This window comes from Tupaia chinensis, unplaced genomic scaffold, assembly GCF_000334495.1.
Source record: "Tupaia chinensis unplaced genomic scaffold, TupChi_1.0 Scaffold144529_1, whole genome shotgun sequence".
Taxonomy (NCBI): domain Eukaryota; kingdom Metazoa; phylum Chordata; class Mammalia; order Scandentia; family Tupaiidae; genus Tupaia; species Tupaia belangeri.
The window spans coordinates 372,371-389,403 of NW_006204388.1; the positions used below are offsets into that span (position 1 = coordinate 372,371).

General features: G+C 35.5%; 1 protein-coding gene across 1 annotated transcript in view; it reads left to right on the forward strand.

Moving 5' to 3' along the window:
• The window catches only part of NEGR1 (neuronal growth regulator 1), a gene marked incomplete at its 5' end in the record, with an annotated part of 564,097 nt that overhangs the window by 365,692 nt on the left and 181,372 nt on the right, over positions 1–17,033 (forward strand). The window contains one exon of the mRNA XM_006167158.2: positions 9,120–9,271. Within this exon, the coding sequence (XP_006167220.1) occupies positions 9,120–9,271 (152 nt within the window). The remainder of the gene's footprint in view (positions 1–9,119; positions 9,272–17,033) is intronic.

Consider the following 17,033-nt stretch of genomic DNA (forward strand, 5'->3'; position numbering starts at 1 on the left):
AATGCACCATCAAGCAGTGTTTGGATGGTCTTAAACATCCTAAGATGGTCTAGCCCAGTGACCTAGTAAGTAGCAAACTGAACTGCAGCGCTGTATGCCACATGGCTAACTGTGGATCTGAATCCCAGGTAGGCTTGAAACTGGCCAGGTGAGTTCACACATGTCCAAGATCCTGACAACCAGAGGGCTAGGGAAAGGGATCCCAGTACAAAAACGCTCTGTTGAGGGTCTCTCTCTCTCCCTCACATATATATGCTTACTCTACCGCAAGTAAAATAAATAACCTTTAAATAAATGTCATAAAGCATTTGAACTGGTTTCCATAGGCATTGGGAAGCCACTGAAGGGTTTTTACAATGATCTAGTCCCGGTTTTCATAAAATATTTCTTAGTAAGATTGGAAAGAATGGAGAGGAACAATTAAAATATAGCTTAAATAGGGCATTGGCTTAAAAAGCAAGAGCGAGAGAAAGTAGTATTTGTATATTTCAGGGACTAATACAATACAAAGAAAGGGCAATTTGAAGATACTTCAAGCTTCTGTCTAGATAACAATGTGAATGGTGAGACTCTTGACTGAAACTGGAATATAGGAAAAAGAGTTTTGAGAGAGATCATGCTAAATGTAGTTGAGGAAAAATTAGAATTGATGTGTTAATACTGCATATAGAGTTCACTAGTAAACAACTTTCATGTGGTTATGTTCTTAAAATCCATAGTAACTTTTCTAATATTAGTATCTGATCTTACCACTTATACACTTATCACGTGTATAAAGTGTATAAAGCCATCTGTGGTTTGTCATTGTCCCTGGAATAAAGTCCTAAAACAACAGTGTGGCAGGGAATGGCTTCACATTCTGGTCCAGTTAACTCTCCAGCCATAAATCCTGCCATTTTACTTCTCATAGTCAGGCTATATTCATCCCGAAATATGTTTGTTCCCAAACGTTAGATCTCTCTCTTTCAGGCCTCTTCATGTGTTGGGCCCTTGATTTATAAACCCCTGTCATACATTTACCCATCCCTAGATACCTCTGAATGATATTTTCTACCAACCTTAGGTTTCTGGTGTCTCCTTTGTTTCTCTCATTGGTCAGTCCTGGTGGGGTGGTGGTCTCACGACTTTTTCCTATGTGACGGGCTCACCTCCTTGAAATGGCACCAATTCTCAGCAAGGTGGGTTTAACAAAATGGAGTCGCCCTGAAAGAAATGGAGTCACTCTGGCCCTTCAATTAACATTATTATTATTATTATTATTATTATTGTACACTTTCAAACTTATAAGAGAATATTAGTACAAATGGATACTGTTGCTTTAGATCATAGGACATTGTAAACCCCATGTATAACTAGAAAAAGGAAGCTAGTTTCTTGTTACTCAGTTTTGGCTTTTTAGAATTTCATCGTTGTGAATGTAGTCTTTGCAAAATGATTACATCACTATGTTGTGGGATGAAATTTGACGTTAAAATCATGGACACGTGGATATTAGAAAAGCAATTCCAGCCAAGGAGAAAGCCAGTCATTGGCTAGATTGTCAGGGATACAGGAACTCAGAACAGTCAGAGGAGGTCTGACTCCTTCACTGTAGTCTTTGTCTATTTAATATAGGGTTAAAAGGGAGCATCCTCCCCATACTAATCACACTGTCACAAGAAAGGCAGCCCAACAAGGTGTCTAATCTAAAATTATTAATTTTACTAAAATTGATAAAGTAAATAAGACATACATTTTAAATAGCTTAATAAAGTCTAGAATCATTAAAATGTCCTAATATATTAAAATAACATTAATTTATTCAAATGTGCAACTAAAGATAGATATCCCTTGGGGCTAAGACAGTGATGCATGATATTCTCCAGTCTGTTCCTAGGAATAAATGGTATCATATTGTTTTCAAGCCTTAAGTATCAAGCAGCACAATAAGCCAATAGGTTGCTATAGCAGCGTGTTCACATAAATTTTCATTTCTTTCTGGTTTCTTGCAGTTCTTACTCCTCCCCCTCTTCACTTTTATTTTTTTGTTATCTACCCTGCACATCTGTGAAAGGCCTAGATGAGGTTGATAATACGCATGCAATTGATACTGAGTTTGGCACATCTTGAAATCATGAAGCCACAATCTTTTCAGTCACTTCTCTAGATATTTCCCTTAAAAATAATTTCCTGTCTGCTCAATATTTAATATTTTGCTGCCATCTGAGAGGAAATGTATCTGTTCTGTCTAAGAAAAAGACCCCATCATTGAACAATAATAACACCGATCATAATCTAGTGGCTACTGCATTTGATATATATGTGCATAGATATTACACATTATTTTTCAGAGAACTTTCTTACATCAACACTTTGCAGTTGGTTTCATTTTTCCCATTTCACAGATGAAAAACTGAGAATTACAAAAATGTAAAAACATAATCTATTCAGCCAAGCATACAACAATGACTACTTCGGTGTACCTACTAAGGACCCTAGTATACTACATGTTTGGAATATAATGAATAACAAAAGCAGCCAGAACCTTTCCCTAATGGAGTTAACACTCTAAGAATGAAGATGGACATTAATCAAAAATCAAACAAATATATGAGAACTTAACACCCAAACTGATATTTGAAAGAGAAGTATTTGGTGGTGTGACGATGATTTGGCTAAGTCAGGCAGTGCACAATAACTCTATAACATTGCTAGAAAGTGAACTTCAGATACAGTTTTGAAAGTCCCCTAACATAACTGCTCCTCTGCCACTTGGTGAGGTTGCATTTTTTCTACTATTTATGCATTTTGTCTGCATATACACTATGAGGAGAAATATTTTACTATCCAAGTATTTAGTGAACCTAGAAAAGGAACAACTAACAATAATTGATGCTGAGGGTGTGTTTGTGTGTATGTGTGTGTGTGTGTGTGTGTGTGTGTGTGTGTGTGTGAATGAGTCTGAAGAAGGAAAAGGAAACTGAAAGGTATAACTAAGCCCCAAATAGACAGTCAAAGGCGTCCTGTCCAGAGAAATATCCAGTTAGCCAAAGTGCAACTTCCTTTTTGTTTGATTTTCCATCCATTAGACTCACTCCTTGGGTTGAATGAACCTGACTTTCCTAGCACAGAAATATCCTCTTGACTATTTAGCTCCATTGGTTTTATTCCCTGGTTTGACTCAAATGTCTTGAAGCGCCCATGATTTCTAACTTGTCTCTTCACATCCTGGCTTCCACTGGTGATTCGAATACAAATTACTACTCTGGGCAGATACCTAAATTTGAATTCTTGTCACTATCACTTATCATAGAGTGGAATATAAGTTAACTTAATCTTTTTAAAATTCTGTTTTATTACTTGTAAAAAGGGACTATTAACACCCTCCTTCCTAGGGTTGCTGTGACGATTAGTTGAAATACATCTTTGAAAGTGCTCACACACTTTCTGAATGCCATTCCCACACTATTAACGCCATTTTCTCTGTACAATATGGACATTTTTTGGTGTTAGATTACTTTAGTCATAAATGTATTGTAAACAACTAACATTCTGAATATACATAAAGCATTCCTGCATACATGGAAAAAACTAGAAATACAGTTATGACTCAGAGCCTTGAGAGAGGCAATATTCTGTGTTGTGAAAGGGACCTATGCCTTCTCCTTGCCGTCTTCAGATTCTCAGATACAACTAAGGTCCTTGGGATAGTAACTACCATTATCCCCCTTTTACTTCCTAACATTTCTTAAGCATAGGAGTTATTATTCATCATTGGATGACCAAGTAAAACTTTGTCCATAAAGACCATATCAAACGTCATAAGTCTACTGTCACTTAAGACATTTTCTGAATATCCATCTATATATCTGCTTCTATCTTGGAGACATACCACATCTTGAAACTCTATACACCTACAATTCGCTACTAGTGGTAACATTTCTTTTCTTTGTTAATATAACTCATATGATTCAAGACTACATTTTCCTACCATCTAACATCCAAAGATTGATTAATAATACCATATTAATCTTGTCCATTTTTACAACATGATCTATTGTGATCATATTCTCTTGTAATTCCAGTCATAAAATATTTGAGCGTACCTTCCTCACTACTATTACAAGGTATTTTAATAATTTAAATGTTTTGTCTGATAGCCTCCAGTTTGTTTCCTACATTAGCAATGAAGTCTCTCTGTGACTATTTTCTTTGGAGAGTTTGTTTCTTTAGAAATGTTTATTGTTAGTCCTGACCTGGAAAGACAGATAGTAAACCACAGTCCCAAAATGTGGAGTAAGGCTGGATTTATATATAAAATGGATAAGGTGCAGTGTAGCTGCTCCATCTATTTTTACAATCTTGACAATCAGTGCTGGTGGCCATGTGGTCAATTTTTCTGTGGCGCTGTTGCTACAGGCTCTTTTGGTCATTCTAGATAGCTACTGCCCGAGGGAGGTTATGCCTGTAAAGTCGTTGCATGACTCAGAAATATAAGTTTTCCTAGTTATTAGCATGCTTTCCATGTGCTACTTCTGACACTAAGAAATATACAGGACTTTTCTAATTCAGAACTAGTTAGTGGGTTGGGCTGTGTCACTTGAGTTGACAGCATCTGCTGGCAAAGCAAATAGTCTGCAGTTCGCAAATTTATGAGACATTTGGCAAAAGACACGAGGAAGAGTGAAGGCAGTGGTCATCAATATGGAGTAAACTTCTACTGGGGTCAGAAGGTAGAGGAGAGCAGAGTCCACAGGAAGGAAAGGATCTTACAACCATATTCTATACGATAAAAATGCAATAAAGAAAGGAGGTCAGGTATTTCCCTGTAGGCATCACACACTGCTGATTTGCTGCTGAAGAAAGGGATGGTATATTCAACTCCTACTTCAATAAACTTTGTTTCTCTTTCTTTGGGGGGAGGCTATAGAAAGCATCTTTTACTCTGTAATCTAAGTCAATGCAAGAATGAGTCTCTTTACAGAAAATATAATTATAGGTGGTCATATTGAAATAAATCTGTTTCATAAAGAAAAAAAGAGCCCTTTTATTATGTGTTTTTACTCAAGGAATGAAATCACATTAGAGCCATGCAGGCTAGATTGTCTAGGTGTGGCTCAGATTTCTAAATCTAATAACTGAAGGCAGACACGTTCGTCTTTACAGGGTCCCCATTGCAACTAAAATATCCTGCTCTTGTAAACAGCTGTATGTCTGTCTCATTCCTCCCCTTGGCATTGGCCTTCTCAAGGGCAGAGATCATTAGTTGTTCAGCCTAGTGCCTAATTACCCAGCAGAGAATTTATCTTTGTATCAATTTAATGAAAATTTAGAATCAATCTGAATGTTGGGAAAGTTCCTACCCCATCCAGATGCCTGCAGGAAGATTGCAGAAGTACATCCTCTAGAGATACACAAGGAGTCTCAAAAAGTTCAATAAAAATGCATTTTATAAAAACAATGCGTGAATTCAATTTTTTTCACTGAAATAAACTTGTACTTTAATTCCATTTTTTTACAGACTTTTTTAATTGCCAGAGACAGAGACATAAGAGTGGAAGAGAGAGCTAGAGAGGGAGAAAGTACCCCCCAGGGGGGTATGGTCACACCATAATCCCTTTTCCAGTTCACCATTCTGTTGTGGTTTTTGAGTACACACACTCGTACCTACTGTGTTTTTCTTTTTTAAAAAAACATATTTTTTATTTCAATTTCTTTTATACATTCAATCACTTAAGTCACTTAGTTTACAAAGTGAATATTCCAACATGCTAACATTTCTCACCAATCCAGTTGGGAATACTATGCACATCATCAACAACAGATAATAACCCATCTCTCAGTCCCACAAATGCCCTGCCACTCCATTTATCTCCTCAATGTCCCTTCTCAGTCTCTCATCTTTCACCTACCCTCTTCCCACACTGTATCTGGTATTTATAACCATTTTCTATTTTTCTATGTCCTCTAGTCATTCAGTTTTGGCCATAGAGTGCCGTACAAATTAAGTGGAGACATACCATGTCTCTCCTTCATAGCCTGGCTTGCTTCACTCAGCAGTCAATCTATATTCACCCACTTTCTATCAAAAGCCAGGGTCTTTTTTTTATGGCTGAGTAGTATTCAATAGAGTACATGTGCCCCAGTTTTTCAATCCATTCATCTGTTCATGGACACTTGGGTTGGTTCCGTGTCTTAGCAATTGTAAATAATGCCGCAATAAACATGGATGTGCAAGCACTTTTCCAACTAAGGATTCTTCTGTCTTTTGGGTAGATACCAAGGTGTGGGGTTGCTGGATCATATGATAGTTCTATTTGTATATCTTTGAGGAATTTCTAAATTGTTCTACACAATGGCTGTACCAATTTACATTCCCACCAGCAGTGTAAGAGAGTTTCCCTTTTACCACATTTAAGCCAGCAATTTATTTAAATTTATTATTTATATTCATTCACTATACATCATTACAACATACAAAATGAGATTTCCCATCCAGAATAAACTGTGTATTGGTTCAATCGAGCACATCAACATATGTGTTATTGTCAACAAATAATTTTCCATTTCTTGCTTCCTGTATATTTTGCCTTTTTTTGCCATCCTTGATTCCCTATTTCTCACCCTCTGCCATGTCCCACCTTCTTCCCACACTGTCTCTGGTATCCATGGTTGATTTCTATGCCTTTTCTCCCCATTTTATTGATTCGCTAATAAACTTAATCTAAATATTTCTAATAGCAAGCCTAGCTGATATACCTGCTGTGTTTTCAAGCTGCTGAGGTGGGACTTGAAATGTAGTCAGCCATATGGAATCCAGCTCCCCCAACTGAGAGACCATGGAGCTGATCCATGTGCCAACTTTGTAAAGTCCCCTCCTACACCATCTCAGAAGTTACTCTTCTTCAAAGTCAGTTTTGCAAAGGCCCTTCCAACCACCTATCAGGCAAAACTAGGCTCTTAAACAGTGTTTGAGGAGTCAGCACTTCTAAAACTCTTAACTATAGAAGTAAGCTTTGGACTTCTCCAATAATCTCAGAAAGGTAGTTTTCCTTAGAGGAAAGAAAATCCCCCCAGGGAAGATACTTTTCTTCTTTATTGGCCATAATCATCTGCCTGGTTGATCTGAATAGCAGGGGTTGCAGCACTAATGTGCTTATCTGATAAGGATGCACACAACACTGCTGGCCAAGGCCAAAAATGGGCCTTTGCATGCAGAGAAGGGACACACTGCATGATTCAGCAACATCTGTGGCTTTCCCTTCAGAAACATTAAAGGGCAGGGAACTGGAAGTCAACTCAGTCAGAAAGCCAGCCATAAGGACATAAGCAAATAGAGTCATGGAGTGTCTGAAAGTACTCCCCTGAGATTTTTTACCTCCCTAGAGTCTAGACAATTGAAGACCTTGGTTAATTTCTTCTTGATTCTTTACAGGAAAACCGTGTTGGTTTGGGTAGATGGAGCACAATGGAATATAGTGTTCTAGAGACTTCTGAGTCCTCTCCAGAACATATCTGTACCATAAATGTGGGCAAATTGACTAGACTCATAAGCTGAAGCTTACAGGGCAACTGTGATTTTTATACATGACAGATAGTGATTAGTTAAAAATAAAGTTATTAATGTGATGCAGAAAAATATGCAATAACTATTACAGAAATTTAGCATAAATGGTGATAAGTTTGAAATATGAGACAGAAGAGTAAAAGTTGCCATACCCGTGATATTTTATGCCCTATTTTTTTGTGTCAGAGTTGAAAATCATTAGGTTTATTGCTCAAGTTAAAGTTTGTTCAATGTTTATTCAACTTAATTTTTTATTAATCTGATTAAAGTTTGCATTTTGAGTAAGCCACATTCAACTATTACATGAAATATAAATAATTTGCAGAGTAATCAAGTATGAGTGCTCATTTCAATCTGCACCTAACTACAGTATATTTTATCTAAATTCAGGTGCAAGCCATATAATATAATGAAAGTAGTTCAACTTGAACTCTCAAAGGATGTTGCTTATTAGCATCTTCATGATTAAAGTAATATATAGTACTAAAACTTAAATTCATTAAAGAGGAAAAACTGGCATGCCATTTGAAATATGAGCTTCTGGAGCCCATATTGTGATCACTGCATCTCTTTCACAGCAAACTTAGGGTTAGTCAGGAAAAAGTTAGTATCTGGTTGGCATCCTTGTTATACTAGAATTCATATTTAGAAAAAGAATTTATTGAACAGGCCATAGAGAAAGGCTTACCAATGACTGTGTTGGAGAAAAATAACCTGAATTTATTTGACCTATGTATTATATATTATGTACCTAGGATATGACTATTTAGTGCTAAGCAGGATTCAAGTATAAGAGACAATATGTCTATAAAGCTCTGCCTTTTGAGGAGCTTTAAATGGTTCAGTCTGTGTGGTTTGATAATACCTGCATGCATGGAAACTGCTAGAGAAAGTGCAAGGAAAATGGGGATGGGGGATCACTTAGGAGTCCTAGATAAAGGAAGATAATCTTAAGTCAGACATAGATGAGGAGAGCCAGAACTGATTGACCAAGAGTGAGGGAATGCAAGAGGCAGAGTGCAGATTTAGACAAGGGTAAAGTGGAGTTGGCATGGGGTATATTGAGAATGATGAAGCCATGCCAGCTTATTCGAAAGGAAGGGTTTCTAGTGGTGAGTCTGGAGAGAAACTGTTGAGTACTCAGAGTGGAATCAGGTAAAGCTGAATCCCATCTTGAGGCCTAGAGAGATTAAAGGACTTTCCTTAAATGGGGCAGAGACATAACTCAATTTGAAAACCATCCATAACAGATGAGATGACATCGTTGTGGTGTCATCTTTAATTTTCTAAAACACAAACCAGTGCATAAAAAGGACATGTGACTATCCAAGCTCTGTTTGAAATAGATCACAAACTATCCTATAGGAATAATATATAGTTGTCATGCAATGTCTTTCTTCTTCCTCCTCCAAATCTATTAATGACAGAAAAACATAATGGCACTCTTATCATGCTAGATGCTAACATCACTATGGTTAAACTGTCTATAGATTGCCATGACAATCCCTTCGAAGATAAAAATAAAACTGGTATTCACAATCTATGTTTACCTAGAGTTTATTTTGTGTTCTAGGCTCTTCAGTGGCCAACAAGGAATTATTATTCAAAATTATAACACAAGATCCATTCTCACTGTTACCAATGTGACGCAGGAGCACTTCGGCAACTATACCTGTGTGGCTGCCAACAAGCTAGGCACAACCAATGCGAGCCTGCCTCTTAACCGTAAGTAACACTGTGTTGCCAGAATGCTCCCAGGAACCTTTTGGCTTCTATACACTCAGTAGAGATACAACCTAACAATGCAATATGCTCATTTTAGTCACAGTCAGATGTGTCACATTCTTTACCCAGAGGAAAGTTTACCCCCAAATAATGTGGGTGACTTTTGTAATTACTGTAAAAATCTACATGGTGAATAGAAATGTCTCTTAGAGATGAGAAAAGGAAAATAAAATTGTAATAATAGTGCTAACTGAAAAATGTCTTCTGACTGTTGATGGTTTAATGGAGTTTTATTTAGTTCAATTTTTTTTGTAATGTGTTATGTAATCTTTAAGCACAGGTTAATATGACTTGAATTTACTCACAGTTGTTTTTCTCTAGACATTCATTTGGAATGAACAGAATTTCACATGGTATTAAAAATAATTAAATAGTAAGTAAATTATTTTGGACAGAATATTTATTCATATAGATAATGTTTTTACTCAAAACTGTACTTTGAAATACAACTTAAGGTTTAACTAAATTAAATACATTTGTAATGTATCTTACTTCCTAAGGACTAGAAATGAATAAGGAAGAACAAAGGATGTGTTAGAATGAAAGAAATCTACATTCCTCCTGCTATTAATTTTAGTGTTTTTATAAGGTGTAACCTACAAGTTGTTACCACTGTAAAAAATTCCAAATTTTAAATCAAATGTTTCTCAGAATGCTCAAAGACAGGAGATAGTACACTGTCTTTTCCATTTCATGAAGTTATCTGGATGGTCCTTATCTTTTATAGTCAATATATTTATAATACCTCAACATATGTATATTTCTGTTATCATCCTGTGATAGTAAACTATCCCTGAAAAAGGCTAATACTGTGTAGTTCATCACAGACGTGATTATTTTCATTTACAGATGAGATACATTATGTTCCCCCTATTTAAAATATGGTATAACAGGTTTCATGATTTATGAGTTGTGAATTGCCATGATTTAAGAACTTCTGATGTTAAATTAAATGTATCAATTTATTTTCTAGCTTAATATCTCTTAATATTTTTAAATGTTCAACTCCGAATAAGACAAACATTACTTGCCATACAATAGCTATAGTAAAATTTACATAAGTTTTTTCTACAAGGATAACTTACCTAGTATAATTATGAATAAGATACATGATCAAAAATATTATGAAACAGTGTGAATTCCAATTTAATGCGAATATTGATACTTCTTTTATGTATTACTAATGTTTTACATGGCTTAAATATTCAAAAACCTGAAGGAATAAAGAAATTAAAAAGACAAAGTAAAGTATAAGGTTTAATAACACATTAACTTTTTGTTATTAAGTGTGTAGGTTACTTCCTGATTTTCAAAACTGAAGCATTAATGAATGTGACAAATTAGGAATGAATGTCACTTATTTAAATGTTTGTTCTACTCTGGCATCTGTAACATTATCTTCTCATAATAATACACTGCTGGAAAGGTTTCCAAAATTGGGATCTTCGGAGTGGACTTTCATGATCCTCTGCCAATGATTTCCTATCATTGAGGTGCTACTGAGAACTAGCATAATTCATCAATTTGTTCATAAAGATAAAATATGCTAATTTTGTCTGTAATTATCAACATAGCCCTGGACATTTGAAGAAAAAATCTATGTGTTCAGTACTCTTGTTTAGTACCTCATCTCAAGCTATTTTTGCAATAAGCATTTCTATATATTTACTGTATTTTTTTATATATAGTTAGAGTTCTTTGAGAAGACATGATCAATGTGTTATTATTTTTTCCATATAATCAAGCGTAGTGCCTGCTATTTAATAGGCAAATAGTAAAATTTTAGTGAATAAATGAATTAAACATTAAGCAAATAAATGGATTAATGAATAAATGAACTTTGTTTTAGCTGCAAGTGTGAACTTATAGCCTCTAGAGATATAGGCAATATGAGTATAATTATAAATAACTAGACCATACTCTCCTAGTTTCTTTATATGAACTTGTTCATTGAATTCTCATATAAAACAAACAAACAGGGTCTATAACCCTCCCCTCTTACAGATAAAGAAATGTAGAGAGAGATTGTAAAAGTCAAATTGTTTGTAAGTGACAAAACAAAGTCTTGAGTGTCAGAGTGTGACTTCGGAGCCCAAATTTTTAACTCCTATACTTCATTCCCTTACTATGAACTTTAAACCATCAGCAGAATAAGAAATAATCTGTATTATTTGCAACATACTTTCTTAAAGAGGAGTTTCTCTACATAACATACTTGTCCTTCTTATGTTTTTTTTTAATCAACTTTTCTTTAATAATTAGTGTGCCATTTTTCAATATATGAAAACTAGGTACAAAAAATAATGAATAAAATATCAAATTTCAATATATGAAAGGGTTCCCTGATTAACTAAAACTTGTTTTTAAAAACTGAGACTTGAAGTCTAAATACACATTTATTTTGTAATCTCTTTGGAATAATGCAGTTATCCACATATGCATAGTGAATATGTAGATTATGCATGGGGAAAGGCAGTTTATTCTTAAAATTTAAAAGATGTTAGCTGGAGAGAGGCAATATGTCCTCTGAAAGAACTCTTGTCACATCTTCACAAAGTCTCAGAATGGGACAATGCTCACTCTAAAATGATGTAAGACTAGACACCACTCTTAAGCTTATTTAATACTGGCCTGTGATCTGCTAAAGACTTTTTTTTTTAATCAGCAGCTAGAGATGAGCCCTTTCTTTAGGTAAATGAGTATGTAAAAGTAACTCACATATCTCTGAAACAGGAACAAAAAGTTAGATCCCAAAGGATCTGCCACCCATACACACAGCGACACAAGGTACATGTTTTTAGTAAGAATAATTTTCATGTTTTCAGCATTTGTATATCTGAATACTTATTAAAGAGGTGATTGAGAAATGTGGGTTATCTGGTATAATGCTAATAAATACCAAACACGTAAATAATAAGAAAATTATTAATAGAACTTTATAGAATAAGAATCAGCTCTCCATCTGTACTGTTTCGAATATAACCTTAGATTATTACGTTCTATTTTGATTTGTAGTAACTTACATTTTTCCAGATCACCAGAAAGATGAAAGGCAAATTGTAATTGAGAGCTTTGCCATAATTAAAACTATTAAAGCAGGGACCAGCAGTTAGCATAATGGCTATGTTGCTGGACTCCCATGTAGTCGACCGTGGTTCGTGTCCCGGACCCGGTGACTTAAAACTCAGGCTGGGCGCATGTGCGTACATGCCCAAGATCCTGAGAGGAGAATGGAGGAGAAGGGATTGCAGCGTGACCATCCCCCCTTGGGGGTGATTTCTTGCTTTCTGTCTCTCTGTCTCTCTCTGGCTTTCTGGCGAGCGCAAGTGCCCTATGGCAAAAACCTCTCAAAAAATAAAATAAAATAAAATAAAATAAAATAAAATAAAACTATTAAAGCAGATATACATCATCTCTCAGTATCTGTGTGGATTAGCTCCCAGACCTTTCTCTTATACCCAAATCTGTTCATGTTCAGGTCCCTTATATACAATGGTGGAGAATTTGCTTAGAACCTATTCATACCTTATCACATACTTTAAATCATCTGTAGATTACTTATACCCAATGCAACATAAATGTATTATGTAAATAATTGTTATACCTTGAAATTTGTATTATTTTCATTGTTGTACTGCTATTATTTATTTATTTCCAAATTTTTAAAATATTTTTGTTAGTTGAATCCATAGATGAAGACCCATGACTGTATAGCACTTTCTAGTGTGTGAATGTGTGTGTCATGTATGTGAATGTGTGAATGTATGTTTCACACAGTGGGGGTCAAATACGTTTGGGTTTGAATCTCAGTTTTACCATATCAATTATGTGTGGCTTGTTTAAATTATCTAAGTTTCAAATTCTTAGTTAACCCATCTATAAAAATGAAGTTAATAGCTCCTACTTCATGGGATAGGAATTAAATGGGAAGTTACATGTAATGCACTTATCACTTAAGCTGGAACAAAGTAAGCATTCACCAAATGTAAGCCATTATTATTATATCATTGTATCCCCAAAGAGCACTCAATTCAACTCATTTAAAAGAATAATATATAGATGCCTGACATTTGATGATTACTTGAAATAGTGTCTCAAACCTAGCTATCGATTTAACCTCATCCTTTTTTCAGTGCTTTAATTTTGTGACATATTTCTGCAGGTAAATATGATGCTTGCAACATAGTGATTCAGACATCTAGGATATTCATAAAGGCAGAACCAACACAAAAGTTATATTTTTAAGCACAGATAATTCATTCAATAGCAACATTCATTCATTTTATATATACACGTTTGTGTGTGTGTGTGTGTATGTAGTTGTCAGACAAGTCATGATGTATTTTTCCATGTTTTTGTGAGCAAAAATGCATCATGACTTTTTAAATTACCCAATATAATGTGCAAAGCACTGCACTAGATGTTGGAAAGAAAAGCATTAATAAAAGTGGAACCCCATCCTCAAGTTCTCAGACAAGTGAGAGAAATAGAAAATAAAAACAAAAACAGTCAACTGTAGTGCAGTATAGTACCATCCTGGGGCAGAGAAGATCCTCTTAATCTAGTCTCAAGAGCCACAAGATGATTTTCATCTTGAGTAATTAACATCACTGTTTGAATTATATCTAAGGTACAACTCCCAACGTTATATTCGCTATCACTGTTTCATTTTCAAAGGCAGAACTTTACAGGAATTCATTGAGCAACAATTATGAGCATCAGGTACAGGGGCACAAAAAAGAGAATGTTCAACCCAGTCTTGATGACTCAGGGCAAGCAATAGAGGAAATACCTCCTGAGCTAAGGATGTGACTGGATTGACCCAGGTATAGGAATAGTGATGGGAGAGAGAGTGACAGAGAAAAAACCACTGTAGTCTGCAACTACTCATGTAAAGACATAACAATATAAAACAAGCTGATCCATTCGAAAACACTGTAATACTTTAATATAATTAGAGTAAAAATAGGAGAAGGTGAGTATTAAAAAGATGAGACTAGGCACGTTGGGAGGGATAGGACAAGAAATGCTAAAAATGAGTTTGGACTTTATCTTGATTTTGGAGCAACATTGAAGGAGGCTTAAAAAGGAATGATATAAAGAAATTTGGTTTCTGAGAGGCTTTCTTAGGCTATATGGTAGGTAAATTCAAGTACTAAACTTTCAACAGTAAAGGCAAAAGAAAATAATTGCACAAGAAAAATAGTAGAGGTAAAAGAGTTTAGAAATAATTAGGAGATAGGAGTCAATGAGCAAAAGTGGTAGAGAACAGGGAATAGCTGGACTCTAGGTAACTCCTAAAGATTAGTCTGGGTTAGGGGAACAGCAGATAGAGTAGTGGTTAAGGTGCTGGACACTCCCACATGGCTGACCATGGTTCAAGTACTGGACCTGGTACCTGGTGGCTTGCTTTTCTCTCTCTCTCTCTCTCTATCTATCTCGCCCTCCCTCCTTCTGGTAAAGCTAAAACATAAATGAATGAATAAATAAAAAAAATTAAAAGAATAATCCTTTAAAAAAGATTAGTCTGGGTGACATCAATCAGTATAAGAACACAAAATAAAGTTTAGGCTTTTAGAATTTAAAAAAGTGACAAAGTGAGTTCAAATTTAGACATTTTATATTTGAGGTAATGTTCAATAGGTAACTGGTTATAAAGTTCAGAATGAAAATACACATTGGAAAGTTATCAGAATGGCGTTGTTAGTTTCAATGTGAAAGTAAGTCAGGTTTCTCACAATAACTAGATGGGGCGAAAGATGACCAAAGACAGAAATCCAAGTAAAGTCAGTATTGAGGAGTGAGCAGAGGAAGAGAGACATCCTGCAGAAGAAAGCAGATGCGATGTGGGTGGAGATGCCAGCAGTATCTGCACCATGGAGTGTCATGGAGACCAGATCAGAAAGAACGGGGTCAGCCGTGTCCGTTGCTACTCCTGGTCAGAAAAGGTCTGAAAAGCAAGCATTGACTCTGACAACTGGGCGGGTATTGGTGATCTTTGCCAGAGGAGTTTCTGTGGAAATCTGAGAGTGTAAGTTTGAATGTTTATGGATTAAGGTTAAATAAATAGAAAACTCAATTCTAGAAAACAAAACAGTCAACTGCAGTGCAGGGCAGTCAGTGGTACCTCCTGGGGCAGAGATCCTCTTCATCTATTTCAAAGATCCAGGAAAGGACTTTCACCTGGAGTAATTAGCATCACTGCTCAAATTATAACTAAGGTACAACTCAGGTAGTGACCTGGGTAGCAAATGACTCTTTTTATTAGTGGAAACTATGCAAGGGAGAAGACAAAGGTAATATTAGGCCTTGATGTTCTAACAACTAGTCTAAAAAGGCTTATTTTCTTTTTTTTTTTAAGAATTATTTTATTTAACTTTATTTATTATTATATCATTATTATTTTTCAGTTTGATCAGAGAGAGACAGAGAGAGAGAGAGGAAGTGAGAAAGCAAGCCACCAGGTCCGAGACTTGAACCGTGGTCGGCCATGTGGGAGTCCAGTGCCTTTAACCACCACTCCACTTGCCGGCCCCTAAAAAGGCTTATTTTCTTAATAATAGGCATAATGGCTATGTATATATCAACAACTATGTGACCTGCAAAGACAGCATTTGTTAACTATACCTCCCATGTTTCCTGTTTTTCTGCAAGCCTCCCTCTTTTCAGCCGGTTCACAGCTCTCTCTCTCTCCCATCTTTCTTGGGTCCCTTTCTTGGACCTTGATTTAACATGATTTAATAATTGCCCTGTCCACCCATGGCCTGAAGACTAGAGGCTATCATCATAAGAGGAGCTGTAAATTCAAGGAAAACTTTTAGTAATTTCATCAATAGAATTACTTTGGGTAAAGGATATACTTTCTCAAATAAGGAGGAAGTAAGATTTATGGTAGAAAATCTATAAGAAAGCTAGTGTACAACAAATGTATCTCATCCTCTAGACAATCTGTCCACACATTTTTGAAAGATGTCTACATTTTAAAAAGTATAAAATTGGAAGTGAAAAGGGGAAAAGAGGGAGAAAGACAGAGAAAAGAACAAAAAGAGAGAATATTCTGCCAATCAATGGATATAGCAGTCAAGAAAAAAGGGTGCTAACAAAATTAGTAACTGATGCCAGTGTGCTAACTAGTCATAGTAGCATTTCTCATTAAGTAAAAAGTTTGAAATTCAGAACTATTTGTTATTTTATTGTTATTTCTCACATGTGTATTTTGCTTCCTGAACATAAGCAACTGAATGGATGTTTCTTGCAAGTCTGTTCCTCAAAGAATGTGAACTGAATGGTCCCATCCTGCCATCTATGGGTCCAATTCATCAAATGTACACCATCATTTAAGCAGGGAGTAAGCAGTAAAGCATAGTTATTTCTACAAGTAAAGCATCCTGGAGATGTTTTGTTTCCCTCTTTGTACAAGAACAAATAATCATTATAGGATACATATCAAAGGACTCAGCATCTAATGGGAAATAAGGAAAGAAAATTAATTAAGAAGGAAGATGCTGCATAAACAAAGTTCTTAAAATTCACATACTTTTCATTTAATACTATCTTCTCCTGAGACCAGAAAATATGAAAATACTTTGGACAAATCTAGCCTTAATTTTGACATAAAGTTTCTGCTTACTGCCCCAAAATAGATAATAATAATATTGTGAATGCCAAACACACTTCCAGTTAAGGTGTTCCCGAAAATATG